Source organism: Carcharhinus amblyrhynchos, chromosome 19 (genome assembly GCF_965287045.1).
Source record: "Carcharhinus amblyrhynchos chromosome 19, sCarAmb.v2.hapA, whole genome shotgun sequence".
In the NCBI taxonomy this organism is placed as follows: domain Eukaryota; kingdom Metazoa; phylum Chordata; class Chondrichthyes; order Carcharhiniformes; family Carcharhinidae; genus Carcharhinus; species Carcharhinus amblyrhynchos.
This window is the reverse complement of record NC_137342.1, coordinates 32,104,778-32,131,997: the sequence shown is the minus strand read 5'-3', so window position 1 is coordinate 32,131,997 and position 27,220 is coordinate 32,104,778. Positions and strand designations below refer to the sequence as shown.

General features: G+C 41.1%; 1 protein-coding gene across 2 annotated transcripts; it reads left to right on the top strand.

The window, feature by feature from the left end:
• Positions 1-122: 122 nt before the first annotated feature.
• Positions 123-26,094, top strand: gcc1 (GRIP and coiled-coil domain containing 1). Of its 2 annotated transcripts, none has more exons than XM_080207509.1 (3): positions 123-452; positions 8,660-9,733; positions 22,413-26,094. In XM_080207509.1, exons 2-3 carry the CDS (start codon positions 8,696-8,698, stop codon positions 23,724-23,726), a joined length of 2,352 nt encoding a protein of 783 aa, XP_080063635.1. In that variant the 5' UTR covers positions 123-452; positions 8,660-8,695; the 3' UTR covers positions 23,727-26,094. The 2 variants fall into 2 exon arrangements, with proteins under 2 accessions (XP_080063635.1, XP_080063634.1); XM_080207508.1 differs by having other exon boundaries at positions 123-235; positions 22,413-26,093.
• Positions 26,095-27,220: the final 1,126 nt, after the last annotated feature.

Below are 27,220 nucleotides of genomic sequence, written 5' to 3'. Positions count from 1 at the left end.
GAAATGACGTTGAAGGCGCGGCTGAACGTGAGTTGTCAATGCCTTTCCGTGTTGGCTGGCCAATCAGAGGCTCGTTACTCCAATGACGCAGGGTGACCTTTCACCCTTAGCTCCATCACCTTCTCAAGATGGCGTCTTTCCTGTTCCATTGGCGACGTCAGCGAAGGGATTCTGGCCTCGGCGGCCTGGCCCTGAACTGAAGGCGGCAGTCGGCCTGGACAAGCGGAGCGCCTCGGTGAGGATTGGGCCTGTTTGCTTTGTGAGCGACGAGAAGCGGCTTAGTTGGAGAGAGGGGGGTGAAGCTGGAGTCCAGACAGTGGACCAAGCACAGCCTTGGGCCGAGGGTCAGGAGTCCCTCAGAGCCGGTACTGCCAGGCTGCTGCCTTGGCCAAGGGGAGGCTCTGTCTCAGGCGGCTGTAAAAGATCTTATGGCAGTTTGGAACAACAGCAAGGTATTCTCGTCCCAGTTCTGGTCAATATTCTTAAATTCATATTCTATCGACATCACTTGCAGAAGATAATCTGGCCATCGTCATTCTGTGGTTTTGGGGATCCATACAATAGTGACTACGTTTCGAAAAGTGTTTCACTGTCTACAAAACATTTTTAAGGCATCTTAAGTTTGTGAAAGGCCAATTTGTGACCAAGTCTTTTGTAGAAAGTCAGAACTTGTATTTATTTACCTAGCGCCCTTCACAACATCAGAATGCCCCAAAACACTTTTTTCTCTTTACAACCAATAAAGTACTTCTCAAGTGTAACTACTGTTGTACTGTAGGAAACACGACAGCCAGTTTGCACACAGCAAGGTACCATAAGCAGCAATGATAATGAGATAATGTCATTTTGTGAGATTGATGGAGAGATGTTGATCAGAACGTCTCTATTTCTCTTCAAAACAGTGCTGTGGGATCTCTTATATCCAACAGAAAGGATAGCCTGTCTAACAGCTTGTCTGAAAGACGGCACCCACAACAATGCAGTATGCCTTACATGCTGCCTTCTAACAGAGCTGCACACTCTCTTGGCACTTCTCTTCTGACATTGCAATGGAGTGACACCTACTTTTTTGTGCTTGAGTCTCCAGAGTAGGACTTTGCGCTCGTGATGTTGTGACTCAAACGTGAGAATGCTACTAAATAAAGCGTGCCTGATGTAATAAACAGCCCCTGGGCACCTCACAGGAGCATAGTGACATAATAACGTAGAAACTCAGAACAGGAGTAACCTGTTGTACCATTCAATACAGTCATAGTTGATCCTCTATCTCAATGCGATACCATCGCTCTCTCTCCTTTACCTTAGAGTCAAGAAATCGATCTATTTTCTTGCTAAACATTCAGTGAAATTGTCTCCCACAGCCTTCTATGGCAATGAATTCCACAGGTTTACCACCCTCTGAATAAAGACATTTCTCATCATCTGAGGTTTAAATGGCTTCCTGAATCTTGAGACTGTGACCCCTTCCCATTCCCCGCCAGAAGAAACATCATCCCCGCATCCTGTCTGTAGAATCCTTTCAGAAAGATAAATGCTTCAGTGAGATCTCCTCTCATTCTTCTAAACATCAGTGAATACATATGACAGTGCTGTCATTGCAGGAATCAATCTGGTGAACCTTCATTGCACTCCCTCTATAGCAAGTATATATTATTTTCGGTAGAGAGCAAAACTGCACACAATACTCCTGGTGTGCTTTCAATAAGGCCCTGTACAGCTGAAGCAAGACATTCTTTCTCATCTACTTAAGTCTCCTTGCAGTGATGGTTAACATACCATTTGGCTTCCTAACTGCTTGCTGCATCTGCATACTTGCTTTCATTATAAAAGCAAAATGCTGTGGACGCTGGAATCTGAAAGAAAAACAGAAAATGCTGGAAAATCTCAAAGATCTGATGGCATCTGTGGAGAGAGAATAGAGCCAACATTTTGAATCTGGATGCCCTTTTATCAGCTCAGAACATTGGCTCTGTTCTCCTCCACAGATACTGTGAGACCTGTTGAGATTTTCCAGCATTTTCTGTTATTGTATTTGCTTTCATTGATTGCTGTACAAGGACACTCGGCTTCCTTTGTAAATTAGTATTATCATTTAAACAATACTCTACCATTCGTTTTTCCTCAAAGTGAATAACTTCACATTTATCCACATTATAATGCATCTGCTGTGTATTTGTCCCCTCACAACTTGTCTAAATCGCCTTGAAGCCTCTTAATATCCTCCTGAGCACTCTCATTCTTATCAAGTTTTATTTTGTCAGCAAACTTGGAAATATTACATTTGATTCCTTCTTCCAAATCACTGAAATGTATCGTGAAAACCTGGGGCCCGAGCATTGATCCATGCAATATCTCACTAGTCGTTGCCTGCCTCTCCGAAAAAGATCCATTTATTCCCACCCTGTTTCTTGTCTGCTCATCAATTTTCAGTCCATGCCATAATTGGAGAAAAATTGGCACTAAATCAAGTTAGGCACTATGGGAATAGGTGACTGGAAGCTTGGCTGGTGAGATAGATTTTAAAACAAACATGCAAAATGAGACATTGTGGTGGTTCAGGGAGGAAATTTCAGAGCATAGGGTCTATACAGCTAATGATAGAGCTAATGGTAATATAAATTGACAATTATAGTTTCATAAAATGATACAGCATAGTAGGAAATGATTCAGTCCATGAAAATTTGCTACTACAGCCTTTTCAGGTAGTGCATTCAGTATCATATTAATTGTTTAAAAATATCTTCTGATAGTTCCTCTGATTTTTTTTTGTCAATCACCTTAAGTTTCTTTTGTGATTACCAAAATTTCTTCCACTGTAAATAGTTGCTCCTTAGGTATTCTATCAGTAACTGTGTCAGTAACTCTGTCAAATCTCCTCTTAAACTTCTCTGCTTTAAACAGAGCACACCCAATTTCTGGGTGACATGGTGGCACAGTGGTTAGCACTGCTGCTGTGTCAGAGTGCCAGGGACCCAGGTTCAATTCCCAACTTGGGTCACAGTGACTCAAGCTGGGAATTGAAGCCTGGTCCCTGGCACTGTGAAGCAGCAGCAGAGTCTGCATGTTCTCCCCGTGTCTGCGTGTGTTTCCTCCTCAATCTGAAAGACGTGCTGGTTAGGTGCATTGGCCACACTAAATTCTCCCTCGGTGTACCAAAACAGGCGTCAAAATGTGGCGACGAGGGGATTTTTACAGTAACGTCGTAAGTGTTAATGTAAGTCTACTTGTGACGCAAATAAACAAACTTAAAATTTCTCCAGTCTTTCCATAGAACAAAGCCTCTTGTTCGTGGTACCATTCTAGTAAATGTCTTTTGCTTTCTCCCCAGGGATATGATGTACTTTTTAAAGTGTGGTGCCCAGAACTATTCCATCTGGGGCCTAACTAGTGTTTTATAAAAGTCCAGTATTACTTCCTCCTTTTGTACTCTATTAATAAAACCAAGGCCCTCAAATGCTGTAATAATGGCATTCTCAACTTGTCCAACCAGCTTCAAAGATTTGCATAGGCCTACCCACAGGTATCCCGTGTTTCTGTTTTCCCTCTAAAATTATACCATTTAATTCTTACTACCTTTCTTCATTCTTCCTACTGATTGAACACACACAGTTCTCTAAGGTAGAGAGTTCTGGAGGTTCACAATATTCATCTAATATGAAATGTGAAGTTATCTACTTTGGTAGGGAAAATAGAAAAGCAGAACTGTTTCATTAATAGTCTTAAATGCCTGAGCTCTTATTCTAAGTTTCTAAGCTCTAGTTCTAGAGATTTCATCCAAGGGAAACATCATTTTAGTATCTACCTTGCTAAATTCTTTGAAGAATTTTATATGTTGCAATTTTGCTCATTCTTCTAAACTCGAGGGAATATAGGCCAATTGTACTTAACCTCTCCTCATAGGACAATCCCCTCAATCCAAGAATTGTCTTTGTTGCATGCTCTTTAATATAATTATATCGCTTCTGAGGGAAGAAGACCAAAACTGAACACAATCTGGGTGTGGTATCACCAAGACCTCACATAATTACAGTAAGACTACTTCACTTTTGTACTCCAATCCATTCATAATAAAATTTACAAGCCATTGCTTTCACAATTCCTTGCATGTTAATTTTCTTTGAATTGTGTATCCTCTATGTGCCAACATTTCCTAGTCTCTCACCTTGTATAAAGTTCTGCTTTTCCATTTTTCCTACCATAGCAGATAATCTCACATTCCTCTACATGATATTCTATCTGTCCCATCTTTTCACAGTCACTTAAGCTGTTTATATTATTTTACAACCTCCTTTCAGCTTCTTCACAACTGTCTGCACTGGAGTGCTGTTTTGGGCTGCAATATAGTGCTTAAGTTGGAGTTTGATGATGTATAAATTTAAGGGTTAAATTATGGGTTAATTTATACCTAAAGTCTAGACCTTTCATTTAGCAATTAAAGTTGCTGTTTGAGTTGGAAGAAGGTGCATAGACAGGCTCTGCTTGTAGCTGCAACTAGTTAATTAGCTAACCGGCTTAGACAGGTTTTCAAAACTTAGATTCAGAGTTTAAAAGCAGGCCATGTTACAGTGCTGCTTTGGTCTACAATAAAGTGCTTAAGGAGGAGTTTGGTGACGAGGGAAGGAGGTGATCCTTCCCTTTTCTACCTTTCGCAGAAAAAAAGCAGCAGCCTTGGTAAGTAGGACCTGGTATTTCTACTGCTTCTAATATACCCTAAACGAGAGGGAATAAAAGTTAGGGAATCAGTTAAGAATAAGCCATGACAGGGTAGCTCGGCCATGTGGAATGTCCCCAATATGGGAAGTCAGGGACACTCCCAGTTTCCAGAGTGACCATGTGTGTGTCTCCAGTTGAAATCCACATTTTGGATCCTTGCAGTTGGACTGTAAGGATGAAGTTCTTCATGGATAGATGTACAGTGATGTGGTCAGACCACAGGTTAAAAATACACAGGCAGAAAATGAATGGGTGACTGCCGGGCAGACTAAAAGCACCAGGTAGGTAGTCTGTAAGTCCATCTCCCTCTCCAACAAGTTTTCAGTTATGATTACTGTTGGGGGAGATAGTTGCTCAAGTCAAGTTTGTAGCACCGCAAATGGCTCAGGTGCAGCATGGAAGGCCAGAGAAACAAGGGTTAGCAGCAAATAGTGCCATGGTACAAAATAAAATGTATAAAAATGTTAAAAAGACAAGTCTAAAGGCACTGTATCTGTATGGTATATTTGCAACAATAAATACAAATTGATATAAATACGCACAATATGATTGCAATTATGAAGACGGCTGCAAGGTGACTAGGGCTGAAAAGTGAATATCCAAGACTATTCTATTTAGGAAGTTCAGGGAAAAAGGAAAAGGTGGTGGAGTGGTTGTGTTAGTTAAGGATGAAATGAGTGCAGTAGTGGGAGAGGGTATTGGCTTAGAAAATCTAGATGTAGAATCAGACTGGGTGGAACTAAAGCAACAAGAGGCAGAAAAAAATAGTGGGTATTGTCAATAGGCCTTCAAACAGTAGTGGTGAGGTAGGGAAATGTATTAAAAGGAAATATAAAGATTCATGTAACAAAGGCGCTGTGTATAGATTGGGCAAACCAAACTCGCAATAATACTGTGGTTGATGAATTTCTGAGCCAGCATTTTCTGGCTCCATCACGGTGAGACTCGCTGTGGGAAATTTGGCAGCCTGCCAAAAGTCCATTGACTTTCAGTGGGACTAGATGAACCCAACAATAGGCGGAGCTGGAAAACTCACCCCTGGAGTATGTATGTGATTTTTTTTCGGACCAATATGTCAAGGAACCAACTAGGGAACATATATTCTAGATTTGGTATCATGAAATGAGAGGGGTTAATTAACAATCTTCTTGTGTGGGGTCCTTTAGGGAATAGTGACCATGACGTGATAGAATTGTTTATCATGATGGAATGAAGAAGTCGGATCTGAAACTACAATCCTAAATCTAAACAAAGGAAAATATGAAGGTTTGAGACATGAATTGGTTAAGATAAATTGGGGAACCTCATTAAAAGGCATGATGGTGGATAGACAATGCCTATATTTAAGGAACAAGTGTATGCTTGCAACAGTTATACGTTCCTTTCTGGCACAAAAATGTAATAAGAAAAGTGCCCCAATCACAACTACGGAAAGAAATTAAGGATAGTATTCGATCCAAAGAGGAATCGTAAAAAGTTGTTAGAAAAAGTAGCAAACCAGAGGATTGGGAACAGTTTAGAATTGAGTTAGAGGACCCAGGGTTGATTAAGAAGGAAAAAATAGAGGACCAAAAAGCTTTTGTATGTAAAAAGAAAAAATTAGTGGAGACAAATGTCAGTTTCTAACAGTCCGAAATGGGAGAATTTATAATAGAGAACAAGAAAATGGCAGGGCATTTGAGCTTCAACTTTAGTTTCCTCTGCATAGAGGAAGATACAAATAACTTCCCAGAAATGTTGGAAAAGCAATGGGTCAAGTGAGAAGGAGGAATTGCAAGGAAATTAGTATTTCTGAAAAGAAGTGCTAGGGAAATTAATGGATCTCGAAGCCAATAAATCCCCAAGACCAGATCTACACCCCAGAATACTAAAGAGGAATTCATGGAAATAGTGGATGCTTTGGTTGTCACCTTCCAAACTTCTTTAGATTCTGGAACAGTTCTGGCAGATTGGAGGATGGTAGATATAACCCCACTATTTAAAGAGGAGGGAGAAATCAGAATAACAGACTGATTAACCTAATATAAGTCTATTATATAAAGGATATGATAATAGGATACTTAGAAAATATCAGGAGGTTAGATAAAGTCAGCATGGACTTAGGAAAGGGAAATCATGTTTGACAAATTTGCTGGAGTGTTCTGAGGACATCACTAGCACAATAGATAAGGGAGATGTGGTGCATTTGGATTTTCAGAAAGCTTTTGATAAAGTCCCACACAAGAGGTTAACGTGAAGAATTAAAGCACATGAGATTGAGGGTAACAAATTGGCATAGATTGAGCGCTGGTTAGCAGACAGAAAATGGAGGGTAGAAATAAATGGTTCTTTTTCAAAATGGTAGACAGTGACTAGTGGGGTCACACAGGGCATCCAGCCATTCATAATATCCATGATTTGGATGAGGAACCTAATGTAATATTTCCAAGTTTGCTGACAATACAAAACTTGGTACAAATATAAGTGGTGAGGAGGACATAAGGAGAATTTCAAGGCAATTTAGACAAATCGTGAATGAGCAAAGACATGGCAGATGCATTATAACGTGGATCAATGTTATCGACCTTGATGGGAAAAACAGAATGGTGAAATATTTTTTAAATGGTGATAGATTGTAAAATGGTGACATACAAAAGGGACCTGGGTGTCATTGTGTACCAGTCACTGAAAGCCAACATGCAGGTCCAACAAGCTATTAGGAAGGCAAATGAAATGTTGGCCTTCATTGAAAGAGGACTTGAATACAGGAGCAAGGATGTGGCCTTGGTAACTGTATTGTGTGCAGTTTTGGTCTCCTTGCCTAAAAAAGGATATACTTGCCATAGAGGAGTGCAGCAAAGGTTTATCAGACCTATTCCTGGGATAACACGATTGTCATATGAGGAGAGATTGGGTTCATGAGATCTGTATCCACTGGAGTTTAGAAGAATGAGAGGAGATCTCATTGAAAAGCATAAACCTCTTACAGGGCTGGACGGACTAAATGTATGAATGTTATTTCCACTGGCTGAGGGGCCTAGCACAAGAAGTCACAGTCTCAAAATACAGGGTCGGCCATTTAGGGCTAATGTGAGGAGAAATGTCTTCACTCAGAGGATGGTGAACCTATGGAATTCTCTAGCACAAAAGACTGTGGAAGCCAAGTCATTGAATCTGTTTAAGGAAATGGATAGATTTCTGGACTCAAGGCATCAAGGGGCATGGGGAGAGAGTGGAAGTATGGGTTTGAAATAGAAGATCAGTCATGACCATTATGAGTGGCGGAGCAGGCTTGAAGGGCCAAATGACTTAATCCTGTGCCTACTTTCTATATTTCTTCCCCATCAGCAAACTTGGATCCGTTACACTGGTCTCCACATCTAAATCATTGATAAAATAATTTAAATTGTTGTGACCAAAACACTGATCCTTGTGGTAACTAACTAGTTACAGCCTGATATCCAACATTTATTCCTAATTGCTTTTTCCTGTCCATTAATGAAATCTAAATCCATACTGATATAATACCCCTTCCTAATTTTGTGTAATAATCAATTTATCAAATGCTTTTTTGAAAATCCGAAGATCTTAAATACATCCTCTGCTTTCCCCTTATCTATCCTGAAAATATTGAAATTATAGTTCACATAGTCTAATGAAAATTGGAAAGGATGTAGAAGATTTGGCTGATACACTCTGGATCATTTTCCCTCCTATCAAAGACCAAATTCACCTCCAGACTCTTTCTGTTAGGTGTATGTTAGCAGTTTCAATGTTATTTCTCCTTTACTGATTTTCTGCTCCTTTCCTGATTGACCTCTGCTATCTGAGTTAGTTCTTTAATGCCTCTCCCTCCTGGCCTACAGAGATAAAACAAATGTCAAATTTTAGCTGCCTACTGTTTCACTATATTGAAAATGATTGACAGATCTTTATCAAATAATATTTATTTTCTTTCTTGTTGCAGATGGGTTCCTTACTTTGAGATCTACTTTGAACTGACATGGAGAAGTTTGGTGTGAACTTTGGTGGTGGCCCCAGTAAGAAAGAGCTTTTGGATACAATTGAAGCGCAAAAGAAGCAGCTGTTCCAATACCAGACACGTCTGAGAGATGTTGTGCGTGCTTACAAAAGCCTCATCAAAGAAAAGGAAGCATTGGAGGCCAGTTTGAAAGTCCTCTCTGTATCACAAGAGGTGGATAAAAGTTTACAGAATGTAGGTCCTGTAAGTACAGCCTCTGAGGTTGGAGATGACCAGAGCTCAGTCCATAGTGAGGACAGTGCAGGGACAATGAATAGTATGGACACGGCAGCTAGTTTGACCAATAGCACCAAAGGAGAATTGAATGATGAAGACAAAAGCTCAGTGGAGCTGGTGGCTGGAGGAACGTCTTCCCCAAAATCTGAAGAAGCCAATGGTTCTGAAAGTGGTATCAGTGTTGGGAGTGGGGAACAGCAGAGCCACAGTGATACTGATAAAATGATACAGTTGAAGAGTCAGTTGGCAACGCTGACCAACGCTTTGGCAACTGTCACACAGGAGAAATCACGAATGGAGGCCTCTTATTTAACAGACAAGAAGAAAATGAGGCAAGAGCTGGAAGACTTGACCCAGAGGTTTGAAGAAGAAAGCACCAAATATGAAGCAGAGATTACTAAAGTCCAGGAACAGCTTGCCGAAGCCAAAGCTCGCATCATTACCCAGCAACATGAACGAAGCCGGGAGCAGAGTGACCATGCCTCAATGCTTCATGAACTTCAAAAGTTGCTGCAGGAAGAGAGAGCTTTGCGTCAAGATGTGGAACTGCAACTCGAAGATATGAGGGATACATTGACATCAAAAAGCCATGCAGCAGAAAGGGTGGATGATTGTGAGTCTCAATTGAAGAATCTAAATCGGGAAGTTGATGAGATGAAATCTGCGTTACGGCTTGCTGAAGAAGAGAAGAGAAGACCAGACCCTCGTGTACAGGAATTGGAGAAAGAAATGACTGAGACAAAGGCCCATTATCAGGCACAACTTCAACTGGAAATAAAGAAGGTAGTAGCATTTGAACCTTATATCAGCTATTGGACTTGAACCTTGTCCAGATTTTTATACTACAACTTCCCACATTAGAGATGTGAAAATACTTAGTACTATAAGCAGTTTTGAATACATTCGATAAACCACTTCCTATTTTGACCACTGATGGTACTGTAATTTTTTTTCCCAGGTTAGTGGATACAAATCCTCTTCCTGCAATTGTTTCTCACAATTTATCACCCTGTAGTTAATGGCCAACTCTTACTTCTTTCCATGAAATTCAGAGAGACTTGCTCTAAACATTACCTTCAATAAAATTCTGTCTTTGGTGACCTTAGCAATGCCATCTATCTTTCCTTTTCCCTTTCTTTGTTCCTCCTAAAGATCTTCTATCTGGGAATGTATTTTCCCAGTTCAAGCATGACTGAAAGAATTTTCCTCAAAGTTGTGACGTTGTTCCTGCTGATGGTATTTAAGAATATTGTATCTGTGACATTTTTATTTGTCCATGAGATGTGAGTGTCACTGGCAAGACCAGCATTAATTGGCCATCTCCAATTCTCCTTGAGAAGGTGGTGAGTCACTGCCTTGAACCTCTGCAGTCCATGTGTTGTTAAAGAGAGCATTCCAGGATTTTGACCCAGTGACAGTGAAGGAACAGGATGGTATCTGAATTGATTGGGATTTAACCATGTATCTGCTTTCCCTGTTTTTCTAAGTGGTAGACATCGCGGGTGTGGAAGGTGCTGTCGAAGGAGCCATGGCAAGTTGGTATTGTTGATCTTGTAGATGGTACACACTGCAGCACATCTGCTCGTGTTGTATGGAATTAATATACAAGGGGGTAGATGGGATGCCAATCAAGTGTGCTGACTGATGTTAAGCTTCTTGTTGGAGCTGCATTTATCCAGGCATATTCCCAGCCTCAGAGTAAAGATAGCACTTGTAATCACAGTATTTATATGGCTGGTCCACTTAGATTTCTGATCAATGGCAATCCACAGAAATAGCAATGCCCTTAAACATCATGGGGAGATGGTTAGATTCTTTTGTTCAAGATGGTCATTGCCTACCACGAGTATGGTGTGAATGTTACTTGCTGTTGCAGTATATGTCAGGATATTGACCAGGTCTTGCTGCACAGTGGTATGGAGTACTTCAGTATCTGAGGAGTTGTAAATGATACTGAACATTGTGCAATTATCAGGAAACATCCACCACTTCTGCCATTACGTTGGAAGGACGGTCATACCTCCTGATGGCTCTTGGTGATTTTAGGTCCCTTGTTTCATAATTAATGCTTTGTGCAGCTGTGCATATATATTTCAAATCTATCCTGTCGTTGGTTCATGATGTCCTTCTTAAAACAGTGGAGCAGAGATGCAGGCTGTTTGACCCATTGTGCCTGTGTTAGCTTTTTGAACGAACTATCTAATTAGTCCTATGCCTCTGTGTTCAGCCCATAGCCTTGCAATTGTTTTCACTAAAGAGTGCAGGAGGGCATGCCGGGGGTATCACCGGGCATATGTAAAAATGAGATGTTAACATGGTAAAGCTACAACACAGGACCAACTTGTATGCCAAACAGTAAGTAATTGACAAACTAAGTGATTCCACAAGCAACAGTTCAGATCTAAGCTCTTTTAGAACATAAATATTACTGCAAGTATGTAATCTTACATTTAATTATAAACCTGTTGTAAGTTGTTCCTGCATCAACAATGTTAACCATCTCAAACCAGTTTGTATCAATAACAGACTATGGCAAAAGACTGAAACGGAATCTGGCACAAGTAAGACTATTCTTCTTCAGAGAAACCATATTAATATTGTTAGAATTTGAACTATTCAGCTTTCACAATGAGTGAGTGCAAGTACCTTGAAATTGCCATTAAGGTATTGTATGTTATCAACATGGGTTCTGTCACATCCAGTTGTGAATGGTGGTAGACAATTAAACAACTCACTGGAGGAGGTGGAACCACAACTATCCCCATCCTCAGTCAGTGTAGAGACCAGCACGTCAGTGCACAGTTGAGACTGAAGCATTCACAACAATCTTCAGTCAGAAATACCAAGTGCATGATGCATCTCTGCCTCCTCCACAGGTCGCCAGCATCACATTGAGTCATAGAATCCCTACAGTGCAGAAGGAGGCTATTTGGCCCATCAAACCTGCACCAACAACAATCCCACCCAGGTCCTAGACTATTAACGCCATGCATTTACCCTGCTAATCCCCTGACACTAAGGGGCAATTTAGCATGTCCAATCAACCTAACTTGCACATCTTTGGACCATGGGAAGAAACCAAAGCACCCAGTGGAAACCCACGCAGACATGGGGAGAAGGTGCAAACTCCACATAGACTGTCACCCGAAGCTGGAATTGAACCCTGGTCCCTGGTGCTGTGATGCATTGGTGCTTGCCATGGTGTCACATACCAGTCTTCAGCCAATTTGATTCACTCCATGTGATGTAATGAGATGCTAAAGATAGTGAATCCTGCAAAATCTATAAGCTCTGACAATAATACTGAAGACTTGAGCTCCAGAGCTTGCTGTGTCCTGAACCAAGCTGTTGCAGTACAACAGCAGTGCTGGTATCTACCAGGTAACATGGAAAGCAAGACAATTCCAATCCAACCAATTCCTACCTCACCTGTCTACTCTTGATCATCAGAAAAGTAATGGAAGGGGTCATCAACAGTGATATCAAGCAGCAATTGCGTAGCAATAACCGACTCATTGATGCTCAAACTGGGTTTTACCAGGGTCACTAGCTCCTGACATCATTATAACCTTACTTAAAACCTGGACAAAATAGTTGAAGTCAAGAGGTGAAAGTGACTGCCCTTGACATCAAGGCAGTATTTGACCAAGTGTGGCATCAAGGAGCTGTAGCAAAACTGGAATCAATAGGAATAAGACAGTTGGAGTCATGCCTGGCGGAAAGGAGGATGATTGTGATGGTTGGACAACAATCATTTCAGCTCCAGAACGTCACCTGCAGAGTTTCTGAGAGTAGTGTCCTAGACCTAACCATCTTCAGCTACTTCATCACTGACTTTCCTTCCAGCATAACATCAAAAGGGGCGATGTGTAATTATCAGCAAACAATGTTCAGCACGATTCATGATGACTCAGATACTGAGACATGAACAATATCCAGGCTTGGGCTGACAAGTAACAAGTAACATTCATGTCACCGAAATGCCAGGCAATGACCATTTGCAACAAGAGAGAATTGAAACATCGCCTCTTGACATTTAATGAAATTACTGTTGCTAACTGCCCATCTATCATTGGCCAGAAAGTGAACTAGACTAGCTATAAAAATACTGCAGCTACAAGCACAGGTCAGAGGCTAGGAATCATGAGACGAATAACTCACCTCCTGATTCCCCAAAACATGTCCACCATCTACAAGGCACATGTCAGGAGTGTGATGGAATACTCTCCATTTGCCTGTATGAGTGCGGCTCCAACAACAGTCAAGAAGCTTGACATCATTCAGGACAAAAGCAGCCCACTTGGTTGGCACTCTTTCAGCAAATGTTCACTCCCACCACCAACTAATAGAGGCAGCAGTGTGTCCCATCTACAAGATGCACCCTAGTTTCTTTAAGCAACACCTTCCAAATCCATGACCACTACCATCCAGTAGGACAAGGGGCCAGCAGAAACATGGGAACACCATGTCCAAGTCTCACACATTCCTGACTTAGGAACATAGTGCTGTTCATCACTGTCATTGGGTCAAATCCTGGAACTATCTCCCTGACAACTGTATTGGTGAACCTACAGCACAAGAAGGCAGCCCACCAGGACAATTGGGGATGGACAATAAATGGTGCCCTTGCCACTGATGTCACAACCTGTAAATAAATTTTAAAAACTTGAAATATTTCTCTCATTCCTTGCTGAATAATAGTATTTCTCTTCTGTCTTTGTTCCTCTTTTCCACCATTATGCATAATCTGGCTCTCCCCCATCCATTCTAGTGTAAACCTGTTCTTTCCAATCCCGAGCTGCTTTGAATTTTGTGGCTGGTTTGGTCCTGATATAGAAGATCTCCCATGCGCTTATGGATCAAGCAGCCCTTAACCTGCTGAATAAAGGACAGAATTCATCATATACATAGCAAGATATCCAATAATTTCAGAATTGGCGATCTCTCTCTGGAAGAAAATAATGAGGAAATGGAGCAATTTTTAAAAATGTGGTTGTGAACTGCCTTTTTGAAGCACTGCAATCCATGTGATGTAAGTACAATGCTATCAGAGAGGGAGTTCCAGGACTTTCAACCAGCAACAATGAAGGAATGCCAATATATTTCCAAGTCAGGATGGTGTGTGAATTGGAGAAGAACTTACAGGTTCTTATGTATCTACTGCCCTTGTCCTTTAGGTGATAGAGGCCATGGGTTTGGAAGATGCTGTTGAAGCAAACAGATAAAACCCAAACCCCTTTTGAGGGCTACCCCAGATCGGGAGCACTTTCCTAATAATCACCCTCACTTCAGTTTAAAATAGCCTCTTTTTACACACACTTGTTTTGGTTATGAAAAAATGAACTACCTCTCAAAAATAATTTTCAAAAGATATTACTTACTGCCAAGTGGCCTTTTAAATAATTATCAGTTAGGTTATAATTGCCCAGATATTATAAGGGTTGAAGGGAGTTTCTTTTCAAAGTATTGTAATTTGCTTATTTCAGAAAAAATAGGGAGATGGGTTCTCATGTTGAATGCAACATTATATTTTACTAACTTATTTACAAATTTGTTAAAAAACCATTTGACATGCAATATGCTCAAAAGTTGATAAGTAGATCACAGCATTATAATCAATAGCATGATCGAAATAATTGTCTTAGTTCTAATATAGAATCCATGAAAAATACTCTACAATGCTACGAGTTAAAGTACCTTCAGGACATTCATGAAATATTTAAAGTATTACCTTAAATTCCCGAGTGTTTCAGTTTCCTGTACAACGTGATGATAAAAGTCTGTTTCAAATGTCCATCTGTTCAACAACCTGAGAAACATTGCAGCGTTCTTCTTCTTAAACCTTTCTACAATATCTGCATTTTTATATTCTTTTAAACTGACTTGTATCTTTTCTAATGGCCATGGATGCAGCTCACTTGATTAAACTCCCTTTTTACCACTTATTTAATTGTGAAGGATGGTCTTATATATGCTATGAGCAAGTATCTGGTCAATATATATCTTTATAATATGTTTTAATATCAATCCTAATTAATTTTGCTAGCTTCTATATTTTCACGAGGCAATTTAAAAGTTTTAACAGAAAATAGTGACTTTTAAAACTTTTCTCCAGTTTCATTTGTACAACATTTGTTTTTTGTACCAGGTGTCTAATGATATTCAATTCTGACATTCAAAAGTCTACCAGCCTTTCATAATACACTGAGCTAAATTTCAAGAATACCTTCTTAATAGGGAACGACCTTTTCTAAAATTCCTTAAAGTGATAAGGCATTCAAAGTGATGAAAAGGTAGTCCTTATCAATAATTATTTCCACTGAAGGCATGGAAACTCCAGTGGTGGAGGCAGGCACGCTGGAGTTGTTCAGGAGTAACTTAGATGGGAGGATATAGGAGATTGTTTTAAATAAGGTTCATTAGCATTGGGACGTCCCTGGTGATGTAAAAGGATGTGGTATGATAATGTTTTTCTCTTTTAATTCACAGGTTTTAAGTCAGTCCTCCTTGTTGTCCAACAAGGGGCATACATGCGATGGGTCGTACGAGGGCTGCCCTTGAATGTTCGAGAGTAGCCTAGTGCTTCATGTCGTTAGTGTGTGCTTAAATTGGACCAGATGCTGGGTAACACGACAGCTCAGTGACTATCACTGTTTGCTGTGCAGACACATGGATTTGGGCCAGTGTCTGTGGGAGTTTGTGCATTCTCCCCGTGCTTGCGTGGGTTTTCTCCAGGTGTTCCGGTTTCGTCCCACACCCCAAAGATGTGCTATTAGGCTGATTGAAGGTAATAAATTGTCCCTAAATTAGTTTCCCTCAATGTGGAATGCCATAAACAATAGATAAGGGTCATGGGTGGAGGGGGGGACTGGTAATGTTAAAATGGCGGCGCGGGCTCGTTGGGCCGAAGGGCCTGTTTCCCGGGCTGTTTTTGTTCTTTGCTACCATATGAAGCAATGCCTGATTCAAATTACAATCAGAGCTGTTTTTAATTATGTTCATGTATGTATTTGTGATGGCTTCTGGGTGGAATGGCTATCTACTGCACTGTAACCATTTTCTCAATTCTAAAGCATGAGGTCCTAATTATAATGAATTCTGCCTACTATCTCTATTTTACCTAGCTGTTTGTGTATTACATCACAGAAGACACTTTGGCGAATTACCACAGTGCATTTTGTTGATGGTGGAAGGAGTGAACTTTGAAGGTGGTAGTTGGGATGCCAATCAAGTGGGCTGCTTTGTCTCGGATGATGTCAAGCATCTTCAGTGTTGCACTCATCTAGTCAAGTGGGGAGTATTCCATCACACTCTTGAATTGTGCCTTGTAGATGATAGATGCTTTGGGAAATAGGGAGGTGAGTTATTCTGTACAGAATTCTTAGCCTCTGACCTGCTCTTGTAGCCACAGTATTTAGATAACTCATCCACTTTTGTTTCTGGTCAATGGTAACCGCCAGGATGTTGATAGTGGAGGATTCAGCAACAATATTGTAATTGAATAACACGGGGAGATGATTGACTTCTCTCTTGTTGGAGATGGTCATTGCCTGGCTCTGATGCGGCATGAATGTTACTTGTCACTTGTCAGCCCAAGCCTGGATGTTGTTCATTCTTACTACACTTGGAAATGGACTGCATCAATATCTGAGGAGTTGTGAATGGCGCTGAACATTGTGCAATAATCAGCGAACTGCTCCACTTCTGACTTTATGATGGAAGGAAGGTTATTGATGAGATAGCTGAAGATGGTTGGGTCTAGGACACTAGCCTGAGGGACTCCTGCAGAGATGTCCTGGAGCTGAGACGATTGACCTCCAACAACAACTTCCTTTGTGCCAGGTATTTCTCCAACATGTGGAGAGTTATTGCCCAATTCTCATAGACTCCAGTTTTATTAGGGCTCCTTGTTGCCACGCTTGGTCAAATACTGCCTTGATGTCAAGGACAGTCACTCAGCACACCTCTGGAGTTCAGGAGATGAGTAGTCCTGGCAGAACCTAAGCAAGTTATTACTGAGCAATTGCCACTTGTTGACCTTTTTAATTATACCTTCGGTCACATTGCTGATGTTCAAGAGTAGACTGATTAATGGAGTTAGATTTTTCCTGCTTTTGTGGCCAGGACATACCTGGGCAGTTTTCCATATTGCTGAGTTTATGCCAGTGTTGTAACTGTATTGAAATAGCTTGGCTAGGGGCACAGCAAGTTCTGAAGCACAAATCATAAATGCTATTGCTGGAATACACTTGGCTAACAGGGAGTCAATGGTTATGGGGGGGATATGTAGATTTGAGGCCACAATCAGATCAACCGTGATCTCACTGGCAGATCAGGCTTGAGAAATGGCCTGCTCCTGCTCCTAATTCATATGTTGTATGTCGTCAGTGCACAGAGCCTTTGAAATGTGTGGCACAATGGTTAGCACTGCTGCCTCACAGTTCCAAGGACCTGGGTTTGATTTCTGGCTTGGGTCACTGTCTGTGTGGAGTTTGCACATTCTCCCTGTGTCCTCTGGGTGCTCAGGTTTCCTCCCAAAGTCCAAAGATGTGCAGGTTAGGTTGATTGGCCCTGTTAAATTGCCCCTTAGTGTCCCAGGATGTATAAGTTAAAGGGATCAGCAGGGTACATGTGTGGGGTTGTAGGGATAGAACCTGAGGTGGGATTGTGGTCGGTGCAGACTCGATAGGTCGAATGGCCTCTTCCTGCGCTGTAGGGTTTCTATGGAAATATCCAATGACTTCAACCGTTTCTTGATATTGTGTGGTGAACGGAATTGGCTAGACTGGCATCTACAATGCGGGGGCTTCTAGATGAGCCCAAGATAGATAATGCATTCAGCACTTTTGGCTAAAGATTATTGCTAATGCTTCAGCCTTGCTTTTTGCACTTATGTGCTGGGCTCCCCCATCATTGATATTTGTGGAGCCTGCTCCTTCAGTTACTTTTAATTGTCCGCCACCATTCATGACTGAGTGTGACAGGGTTGCAGAACTTAAATTTCATCTGTTTGTTTTGGGATCACTTAGCTCTGCTGATTGCAAGCCAAACTGCGAAAACAGCATTCAAATAGTCTTGTGGTTTCACCAGGTTGACGCCACATTTTCAGGTGTGTGTGGGTGGGGAGGGGAGGTGGGGGGGTTAGTATGTCACCCCATGAGGTTACAGGTTGTGGTTGTCTCCAATTCTGCTGCTGCTGATGCCCACAGCACCTCTAGGTGATCCAGTTTTGAGTTGTTGGATCTGTTTTAGATCACTTAGCACTATGGAGTGCAATAGAACACAAGAGAGGACATCCTCAATGTGAAGACCAGACTTTTATCTCCACAAGGACTGTGTGATAGTCACTTCTGTCAATACAGTCATGGATGTATGCATCTGTGACACTGATTGGCGTGGACAAAATCAAGAAGGTCTACCCCTCTTACTGGTTCCTTCACCACCTACCTGCCAAAGACTTATTCTAGCAACTATGCCCTTTGGGACTTGGCCAGCCCAGAAGGTAGTGGTGTGACTGAGCCACTCTTGGTGATGGACATTGAAGTCCCCCAGAGTATATTTTGCACCCTTGCTGCCTTCAGTGCTTCCTCCAGATGGCGTTCAACTTGGAGGGATTCTGATTCATCAGATGGGGTGGGAGGGGCAGAGGGGATGGTAGTGAGTAGAAGGTGGTAATCAGCAGCAAATTTCCTTGCCCACATTTGACCTGATGCTAGAAATCCTCATGGGGTCCAGAGTCAATATTGAGAACTCCCAGGGCAACTGTCTCCAACTGTAAACTTTGAAATTGGACATAACCAGCAGTGGTGTTCGGGACATTGTAAGATATGATTCTGTGAACATAACCGTGTCTGTGGGACAGTTCTCCCAATTTTGGCTCAGTTTGCTGTTGTCGTTTCCTGTGTCCAGGTTAGTGCCAGGTGCCCGTCTGATTTTGCAGATCTCATATTTTGATTCAGCCAGTTCAGGTCAACCAATTTGCTATGGGTCTGGACATGAACTGGACCAAGTAAGGATAGCAGGTGCCCTTCCCTGAAGGGCATTAGTAAACCAGATGGGTTTTTGCAACAGTCGACAATGGTTACTATTACCCTTATTTCCAGATGTTTATTAACTCAATTTAAATTCCACCAGCTGCTATGGTGGGTTTCAAACCCATGTCTTCAAAGTGTTAGCCTAAGCTTCTCTCCAGTGACATTATATATAAACATAGAAAATAGTAGCAGGAATGTGCCATTCAGCCCTTCAAGCCTGCTGCGCCATTCATTTTGATCATGGCTGATCAAATTCAGTAACTCCTTTCAATGTTCCTCTTTCCTAGATCGCCACATGCATTTGAGCATCACCTTCTATGCATTCTCTCAAATATTCAGCAACCCAACAAAACACCATGGCTTCACGCACCCACAGTGTGGACTTCAGTGGCACAGTGATTAGCACTGCTGCCTCACAGCGCCAGGGATCTGGATTCGATTCCTTGCTTGGGTCACTGTCTGTGTGGAGTTTGCACGTTCTCCCCATGTCTGTGTGGGTTTCCTCTGGGTGCTCTGGTTTCCTTCTACAGTCCGAAAGACGTGCTAGTTAGGTGCATTTGCCATGCTAAGTTTTCCCTCGGTGTATCCAAACTGGCGCTGGAGTGTGGCAACTAGGGGATTTTTACAGTAATTTCATTAGTGTTAATGTAAGCCTCCTTGTGACAATAATAAATAAACTTTCTAAACTTTCACTTAACTTTTAGCTGACTCCCCTGATTTTCAGGCTTCTTGCAAGATTGTTTTGCTTTACATCTGCCAATTGCAGCTCTCTTGTTAACTCGCAAGACGTGCTAGTTAGGTGCATTTGCCATGCTAAGTTTTCCCTCGGTGTATCCAAACTGGCACTGGAGTGTGGCAACTAGTGGAAACATTCTCTCCATGTCCACTTTATCCAGGCCCCACAGTATCCTGTAAGTTTTAATAAGATCCCCCCTCATCCTTCTAAACTCCAACAAGTAGAGTCCTCAACCATTCCTCATACGACAAGCTTATTTAAAATTATCTAGTTCCTAACACCATAATGGAAGATACCAGGGCATAAGTATTCTGTTAGAAATCACAACTTATATTTATCATTGAGCACATGAATGCTTGAGGAACACAAATGTAATCTCATCTTTATAAAATTGCACAGTTAAGGCAACCACCTTCCTTCACTGGATCACTGTCATTAGTTTCCGGAGTCTTAATTTGACTTACCTTTTTGCACAGGGGCTATCTGTTTCACTTGGAAACCATGAGAGACAGTATCTGAGGTGGTTTCCTTCTCTCTCTCTCAACCTCAGATTACTTGCAATCAAGTGAAATTCTTAACTCTGCCTATAATGTGCTATGTAGCCACAATTCAGTTTCTAACTTCTGTGCTTAATGGTACCTTGCATTTTTGTACTTTAACATAGTTGACCACATCTCTGTTATTCACTTACTGGGCCTACCCTGCCTGCTTACCAGTCTAAGCAGTTATAGCCAGAGAACTGTTCCCAACTTTGCACCACTTACCTCTGAAGTCCCCTAAGGATCTACCCTTGGCTCCCTCCAATCATAGCCTAATTATATTATGATTGTTTGTCTTAACTTTAAGTAGCATGTATGTTGGATATGCTTTGACCAAGTGAGGAGCTATGTTAGAAGTGCTGTATAAATGTAAGTTGTTGTGCTCCAATGCTGATTAGTTTATTTTTCTTTATGTTTATATTCATCTCAATCCATGAATTTGTTCCTTTTATCTCCCATCTCTACTGTGTATTGTTTTAAAGATGATTCTCTCTTGTTTTGTGCTTCTACTATTTGTGGTAATACTCTGCCTCTAAGAAATGTATTTTAGTCATGTTTCTGTTTTAGCAATTCGTCTTATCAACACCAGTGCCACTGGGTCTTTATCCAGCAGCCCTGTATTGTTACCACAGCAGCATAATTGCTAGAATGGTTTGAATCTGAACTAATGCTGTTCTATTATTGTAGTGTTCCCCTGGGGTTTTGCAGAGTAGGACTAGATTAAGTTGATTGACAGAAAAAAAATCAGAAAACTGGGTGGAGCTAGGCTTACACAGAGAATTCAAGAACAGTCTGCTGCTTAGGATCTTTAGAGAAAGGTCACTTTCTCTGTGCCTCTTTCTCTAGAGTGTGCCAAAACAAGTCTCTTTCTCTGAGATTCAACCATTTGGAGTGGGTCTTTCTCTGGTCGTGGTTGTATGAGATTCAGAAGACAGATGTCTGTCTGGATCTCGGTTCAGGGGCAGCACAGTGGCACAGTAGCACTGCTGCCTCAGCACCAAGGATTCCAGGCTTGGGTCACTGTGTGGAGTTTGCACATTCTCCCTGTGTCTGTGTGGGTTTCCTCGGTGCTCCGGTTTCTTCCCATATTCTGAAAGACGTGCTGGTTAGGTGCATTGACCTGAACAGGTGCCTGACTGTGGCAACTGGGGGAATTTGCAGTAACTTCATTGCAGTGTTAATGTAAGCCTTAATTGTCACTAATAAACTTTAACATTTAAAAGACTGGAAATCTAACATCAACGTGAGCACATTGGTTTTTGGTGCTCACTGGTTCTAAAGAAGGGATTTATGTCTATAGAATGCTGCTTATAATTGGAACTATACAGATACCTAACTATTAAGAATTATAACTTGTTATGTTTAATTATTTTGAATTGGTAGAAGTTACACTAATCCTTTTTGTTATATTCTAACTGTGTTCTTAAATTATAAGTTTGTTTGGATAACACCTTCCTAATGGGTCAATTGAATCATACCTGGCACAGAATAAAGTTTAAAGTTTTAAAATTTATTTTATTGGTGTCACAAATAGGCTTACATTAACACTGCAATGAATTTACTGTGAAAACCCTAGTCGCCACACTCCAGTGCCTGTTTGAGTGCACTGAGGGAGAAGTTAGCATGTCCAGTGCACATAACTAGCATATCTTACAGACTGTGGGAGTAAACTGGAGCAACCAGAAATAAACCCACGCAGACACGTCGATAGTGTGCAGACTCCACACAGACAGTGACCCAAGCTGGGAATCAAACCCAGGTCTCTGGTGCTGCGATGCAGCAATGCTAGCCACTGTGCCATCGTATGCTCACCCTACTGCCAAAATCATAAAAAGGGTGTAGGCTCACTACATTATATATTTTGATGTTTCTGACCTGGTTCCTAACACACCCCTGTAAAGTCTGCTGAGTTTATTGCTCAAAGTGTACTTTAATATTGCTTTCATTGCCAGACAAAGACCAGGAAATACTTGCACTGCAAATCTTACACCATGTAAAATGTTGCACGGATATCAGCGATAGTTACTGCACAATCTGACATTGTACTTCTGACATTGAAGTATGTTATAATCTTTTTTATCTCTTTTAATGTTACAGCATTGTTTTACAATCCATTTGTGATTAACACTATTTTCTTTCACTCGCTGCTTCAGGCTGCTCAGGTGCAGGAACAGCTGCATCACTTTTCTCAAATGGAGGAAGAGCGAGTTGCAAATTTGGAAGGTAAAGTGTCTGAGCTTTCCGAGCTCCTCGGTACTTATGACAAGAGCAAACAGAAAGACAAGATGACAATTCACAAACTGAAGGACCGTATAGTTCAGTTGGATATGGAGAACAAGACTTTGGCTATTGCTGCTTCCAACAGAGCCCCATCAGATCTATCCATAGATGAATCGAATCTCGATGTCAATATTTTAAGAGACAAAATGGAAAAGCTGAAACGATTGCTAGTGTTGGCAGTCCAGAAATCACACCAACCCTTGGATGTAGAGAAGCTTTGTGAAGTTGATATGACAGGCACACCTGAAACTTCAGATGGAGAGAAAGCCTCGGTTTTCTACTATCAACAAGAGTTGAAACAGCTGAAGGAAGAGTTTGAGCGGTACAAAATGAGGGCTCAAGTTGTCCTCAAAAACAAGAATGCGAAAGATGGCAGTACAACCAAAGAACTGGAGAGTTTGCGTGAACAGTTGGCAGAGCTGAAGGAGAAATATATTACCCTTCGACTCGTGTGTGATGAAATGGAGACCAAACACACTAATGATATTGAAGCAAAGAATCTGGACATTGCCCAACTCCAAGCAGCTCACAAGAAAGAAATAGAAAAGATAGAAGGGCAGTGTCATGAGAGAGTTATTAAACTGGAAGAAGAAATGCACAAACATAGAGACAGAGCTCTTGCAGTCTTAGCTGAGAAAGACCGAGAGACTGAAACTTTACGTTCTGGCTCGAGTGGGTTACCTAGCCATAGAAACTGTGTTGAGAACAAATTTTGGTCAGATGGAGAACGCCCTCAGAACGAAGATAATCTTCAAGAAGACTTCTGTCAAGATATTCTAAAGCAGACTGTTAATTTTTCAGGACCCAATGAACCTACATTTCTTCACTATGCAGAACAGCTGGCTCGAAAGGAGCTTGAGGTCACGACACTGAGAAAGCAGAAACACCAAATGGAGGCTGTGGTTCGTGAGCTGGAAGATTGCCTTCTGATGGAGAAAGAAAGACACAAAGAGGATGTGGAAGTTCTCCAAGACGAGATACAGAAACATCTCAGGGATAAGAAACGTGAAGGAGCAAATCTGGAGTACGTGAAAAATGTGACTTATAGGTTCCTGACCTTGCCAGATGCCCTAGGACGCCAGCAGACATTGACTGCTATTCTCACCGTCCTGCACTTTAGTCCTCAGGAGAAGCAAAATGTAATGAAACAGCAAGCTAGCAGCTGGTGGGGTTCTGGCAAAAGATGATGTTCATAAAGTTTATTCTGGACTATGGTAATTATTTGCAGTTGGTTATTTAATCCAAATATCCTCAATTTCAGGTCTTTCTTACTAATAGAGTTTTGTAGTGGGGCATTTCTGTATCTGTCAGCACTGTCGCTGCAGTGTAGCTTAGTGTCACTGCCATTATCAAAAAAAAACCTCAGCACTCACGTCTAACCCAGTGAGAGTGCTGTATTTGATAACAATATAAAGTTGGAATGGTCTGTTAACTAATTATCACTATGTAACAGTTTTGAGGAGATTAAGTCATGAAACGGACGTGAAATTTTAAAAATGGGCTTATTTCAAGGTTCTTGAATAAAGTTTTCCAAAGATCTGCTTCAAATTTTGCTGCCAAAAAGCTTTGCTTTGTAAAATAGCATTTTTGTTAATTAGATTTTTTTTATTACTGGGACTGTATTAGAAGCTAAAGGAAGGACCAGTGAACTCTCTGGTGTTTCCCTCTCATTCATTCCTGATCCTTTTGATGTGAAGCTTTTGTCCCTGTGCCGTTCAATGCAGGGGTCTGTTTGCCTTCTTGTCTAAAGAGCTTTATTCCTGTTCTATGAAATATCAGCTAAAGTGCCAGTTTTGTCTCTGCAAACGACACTGCAGAGCTGTTGGGCTAATAATGCAGGGTTGATGTATTGTCCATGTTGCTTTCTCCAAACTTAAGTTTGGAATCCTTCTCCACTTCTTAGGAATTCAGTAATTTATTCAAAAACATATTTCTACAGGTGGTCTCTGATCACCTGGCATGAGTGGCACACTGATGAGCACTGCTGTCTTGCAATGCCTGAGGTTCAATTTCAGCCTTGGGCAATTGTGTGGAGTTTGCACTTCTTTCCCCATATCTGTGTGGGTTTCTTCCCACATGCCAAAGATGTGCAGGTTAGGTGTTTTGGCCATGCTCAATTGTTCATTAGTGTCAGGGGGATTAGCAGAGTAAATGTGTCTGACTATGGGGATAGGCCTGGTGGGATTGTTGTTGGTGCAAGCTCGATGGGCCAAACAACCTCTTTCTGCACTGAAGTGATTCTAAGACTCTACAACTTGCAAGGCAACTGAAATTGGAGAAGGGGTAAAAAGACTGAATTTGTTGAGATTTTCACCAAAGTCAGTGAACTCAGTTAGTTATTGCATTGTAATGCGGAGCAACTCCAGTAGCATGGGTTTAATTCCCACATGAAGACCTACCTTCTCAATTTTGCCCTTGGAGGTGTGGTGAGCCTCAGGTTAAATCACCACCTGCCTATGGTCATCTGGGATTATGGTGATTTAATCTTTTACATGATGAATTCTTGACTGGCAATATACCTTTAGAATATTTTACTAAATGACATGTTGCAAATTTTAAATGTCCCAAAAGAAAATGCTTAATTCCTAGAATCACGTACCTTTGAAGGTGGTTGGGTCATTGTGCTTGTGCTGGCTCTTCGAAAGAGCTAACCAATTAATCCCCTTGCCAATTCTTTCACCTTCCCCTTCCCTTTTGAAATCTACAATTGAAACTATTTCCACCACCCTTTCAGGCAGTGAACCTACTTGTCCTCCTTAATTTTGAACACTAATTCACAGTACTGTCATTTATCACAATGCTCCAGCAGCCACAGATATTTTGAATTTGGTATTCTAGAATGTGATGGATCTATTCAAAAGGCCCATGGTACAGACTTTGACCATAGATTGTCATCAGTTTTATACCACAATACTATCCCATTGCAGGCACGCTCATTATGATTTCTTGCACTGGAGCGTGATAGGAATCACTTTGAAATGTGACTGATGTGCAGGATAGCAATAAAGGTCCCTCACATATTTGTTTTGGAGCAGGTAAAACCAGAAACTTTCTCATCCAGATTTATTTGGGACAAATGCTGAGTTTATTGGCCTATTCTGCTCTTTTTCATGTCTTGTGGTTTGTAGGCCTGATTTACAGAATTGTACTTGAAATTGTAGAGCTGTGATTCTGTTACTAATCAAAGTGTTTGGCTTCCTTTGTACATAATCAGTCTAAAGCAGTATCTCTTTGATTTAAAATCAGCAAATCAAATGTTGTTCATTTTTTTATTGTGTGTGAAACTGCTCTCCTTGTTAATTTCTGATGCCCATATTAAGTATTGATCAATCTTTAATAGCCTTGCAAAAACATCAATCAAATCATCTTTGCTTGTCCAAATGGAGTGTAACTGCTTCAACCTCTCATCCCACTGGGCTTTGATTAACCCAAGCTGCCAGACTCATGTCTATATGGAATAACAATGCACCAGATACATTATATTGCTACCAAAAACAAAGTATTGGAAATACTCAGCAGGTTTGGCAGCATCTGTGGTAAAAGAGAATTAACATTGAAATCCAAACAAGATACATTTCTGCCTGGGTCCCTGCTGAATACCTGTAATATGCTGTGATCTAGACCACTCTTAATTTAAACAAATGGAAAAATCTCCAGCCTTTACTGTATACTATTATAGATGCAGGGCCAACCACTTTCTTACATATTTATAACTGTGCAGAAGAAAACACCCCTTTTTTTAAAAAATAGGAAGTTTAAAACCTTCCCTCTTAATCCATACCACATTATATCCTAAGTGCCAGTTGCAAAAGTGAATGAAACTAAGATCCCACCCAGCATGTCAATTTGATACCTTTACTCTCAGATATCCATCCAATGGTCATGAAAAGAGACTTTACAAACCATTCTTTTTAAAACATATTGCAAAATGCAACTTTCACCTGCTTCCATTGTTCAGAAAAGTGGTGCTGCTGAGTCAAGGAATATAGGCTAAGTAAGCAGCTGTACTTAAAGTTCACAAAATATCATGTGGTTCAACATCTATTTCACTGGATAAAACACCCAAAAAGACAGTCATTCAGCCGACTGTGGCTGTGTTGGCTTTTGAGCTATCTTATTAATACTTCTTTTTAGTCTTCCATTTTTCTTACTCTTTTTGAAAACAATAGATCTCAAACTAATGAATTATTTCAACAACCCAAGAACTGAGATGGTTTTTTTTTCACAAGTATTCAATATTGAGAGATGGAGTAAATTGACTTTAAAAGAATGTTGGTGGTTTTAGAATGTTCACAGAAACCTACAATGCAGGAGGCCATTCAGCCCATTGAGTCTGCACTGATAACAATCATACCCAGGCCCTATTTCCTCCTGACACTAAGGGTCAATTTAGTATGGCCAATCCACCAAACCCACAAACCTTTGGACGGTAGGAGGAAACTGAAGCACCCGGAGGAAACCTACGCCGATGTGGGGTGAATGTGCAAACTCCACACTGACAGTCGCCCAGGTTCATGGTGTTGCAAGGTAGCAGTACTAACCACTTTGCCACCCCCAACAACTGTGCCACCATGCCTTCCCCCTGTTGCTTGTTTCAGCTGCTTCACTGCAATAACATTGAGTTAGTGTGATATAGGTATGCACTCTGCATGACCCCCTCTTTCTGAATCTGCTTCCATTA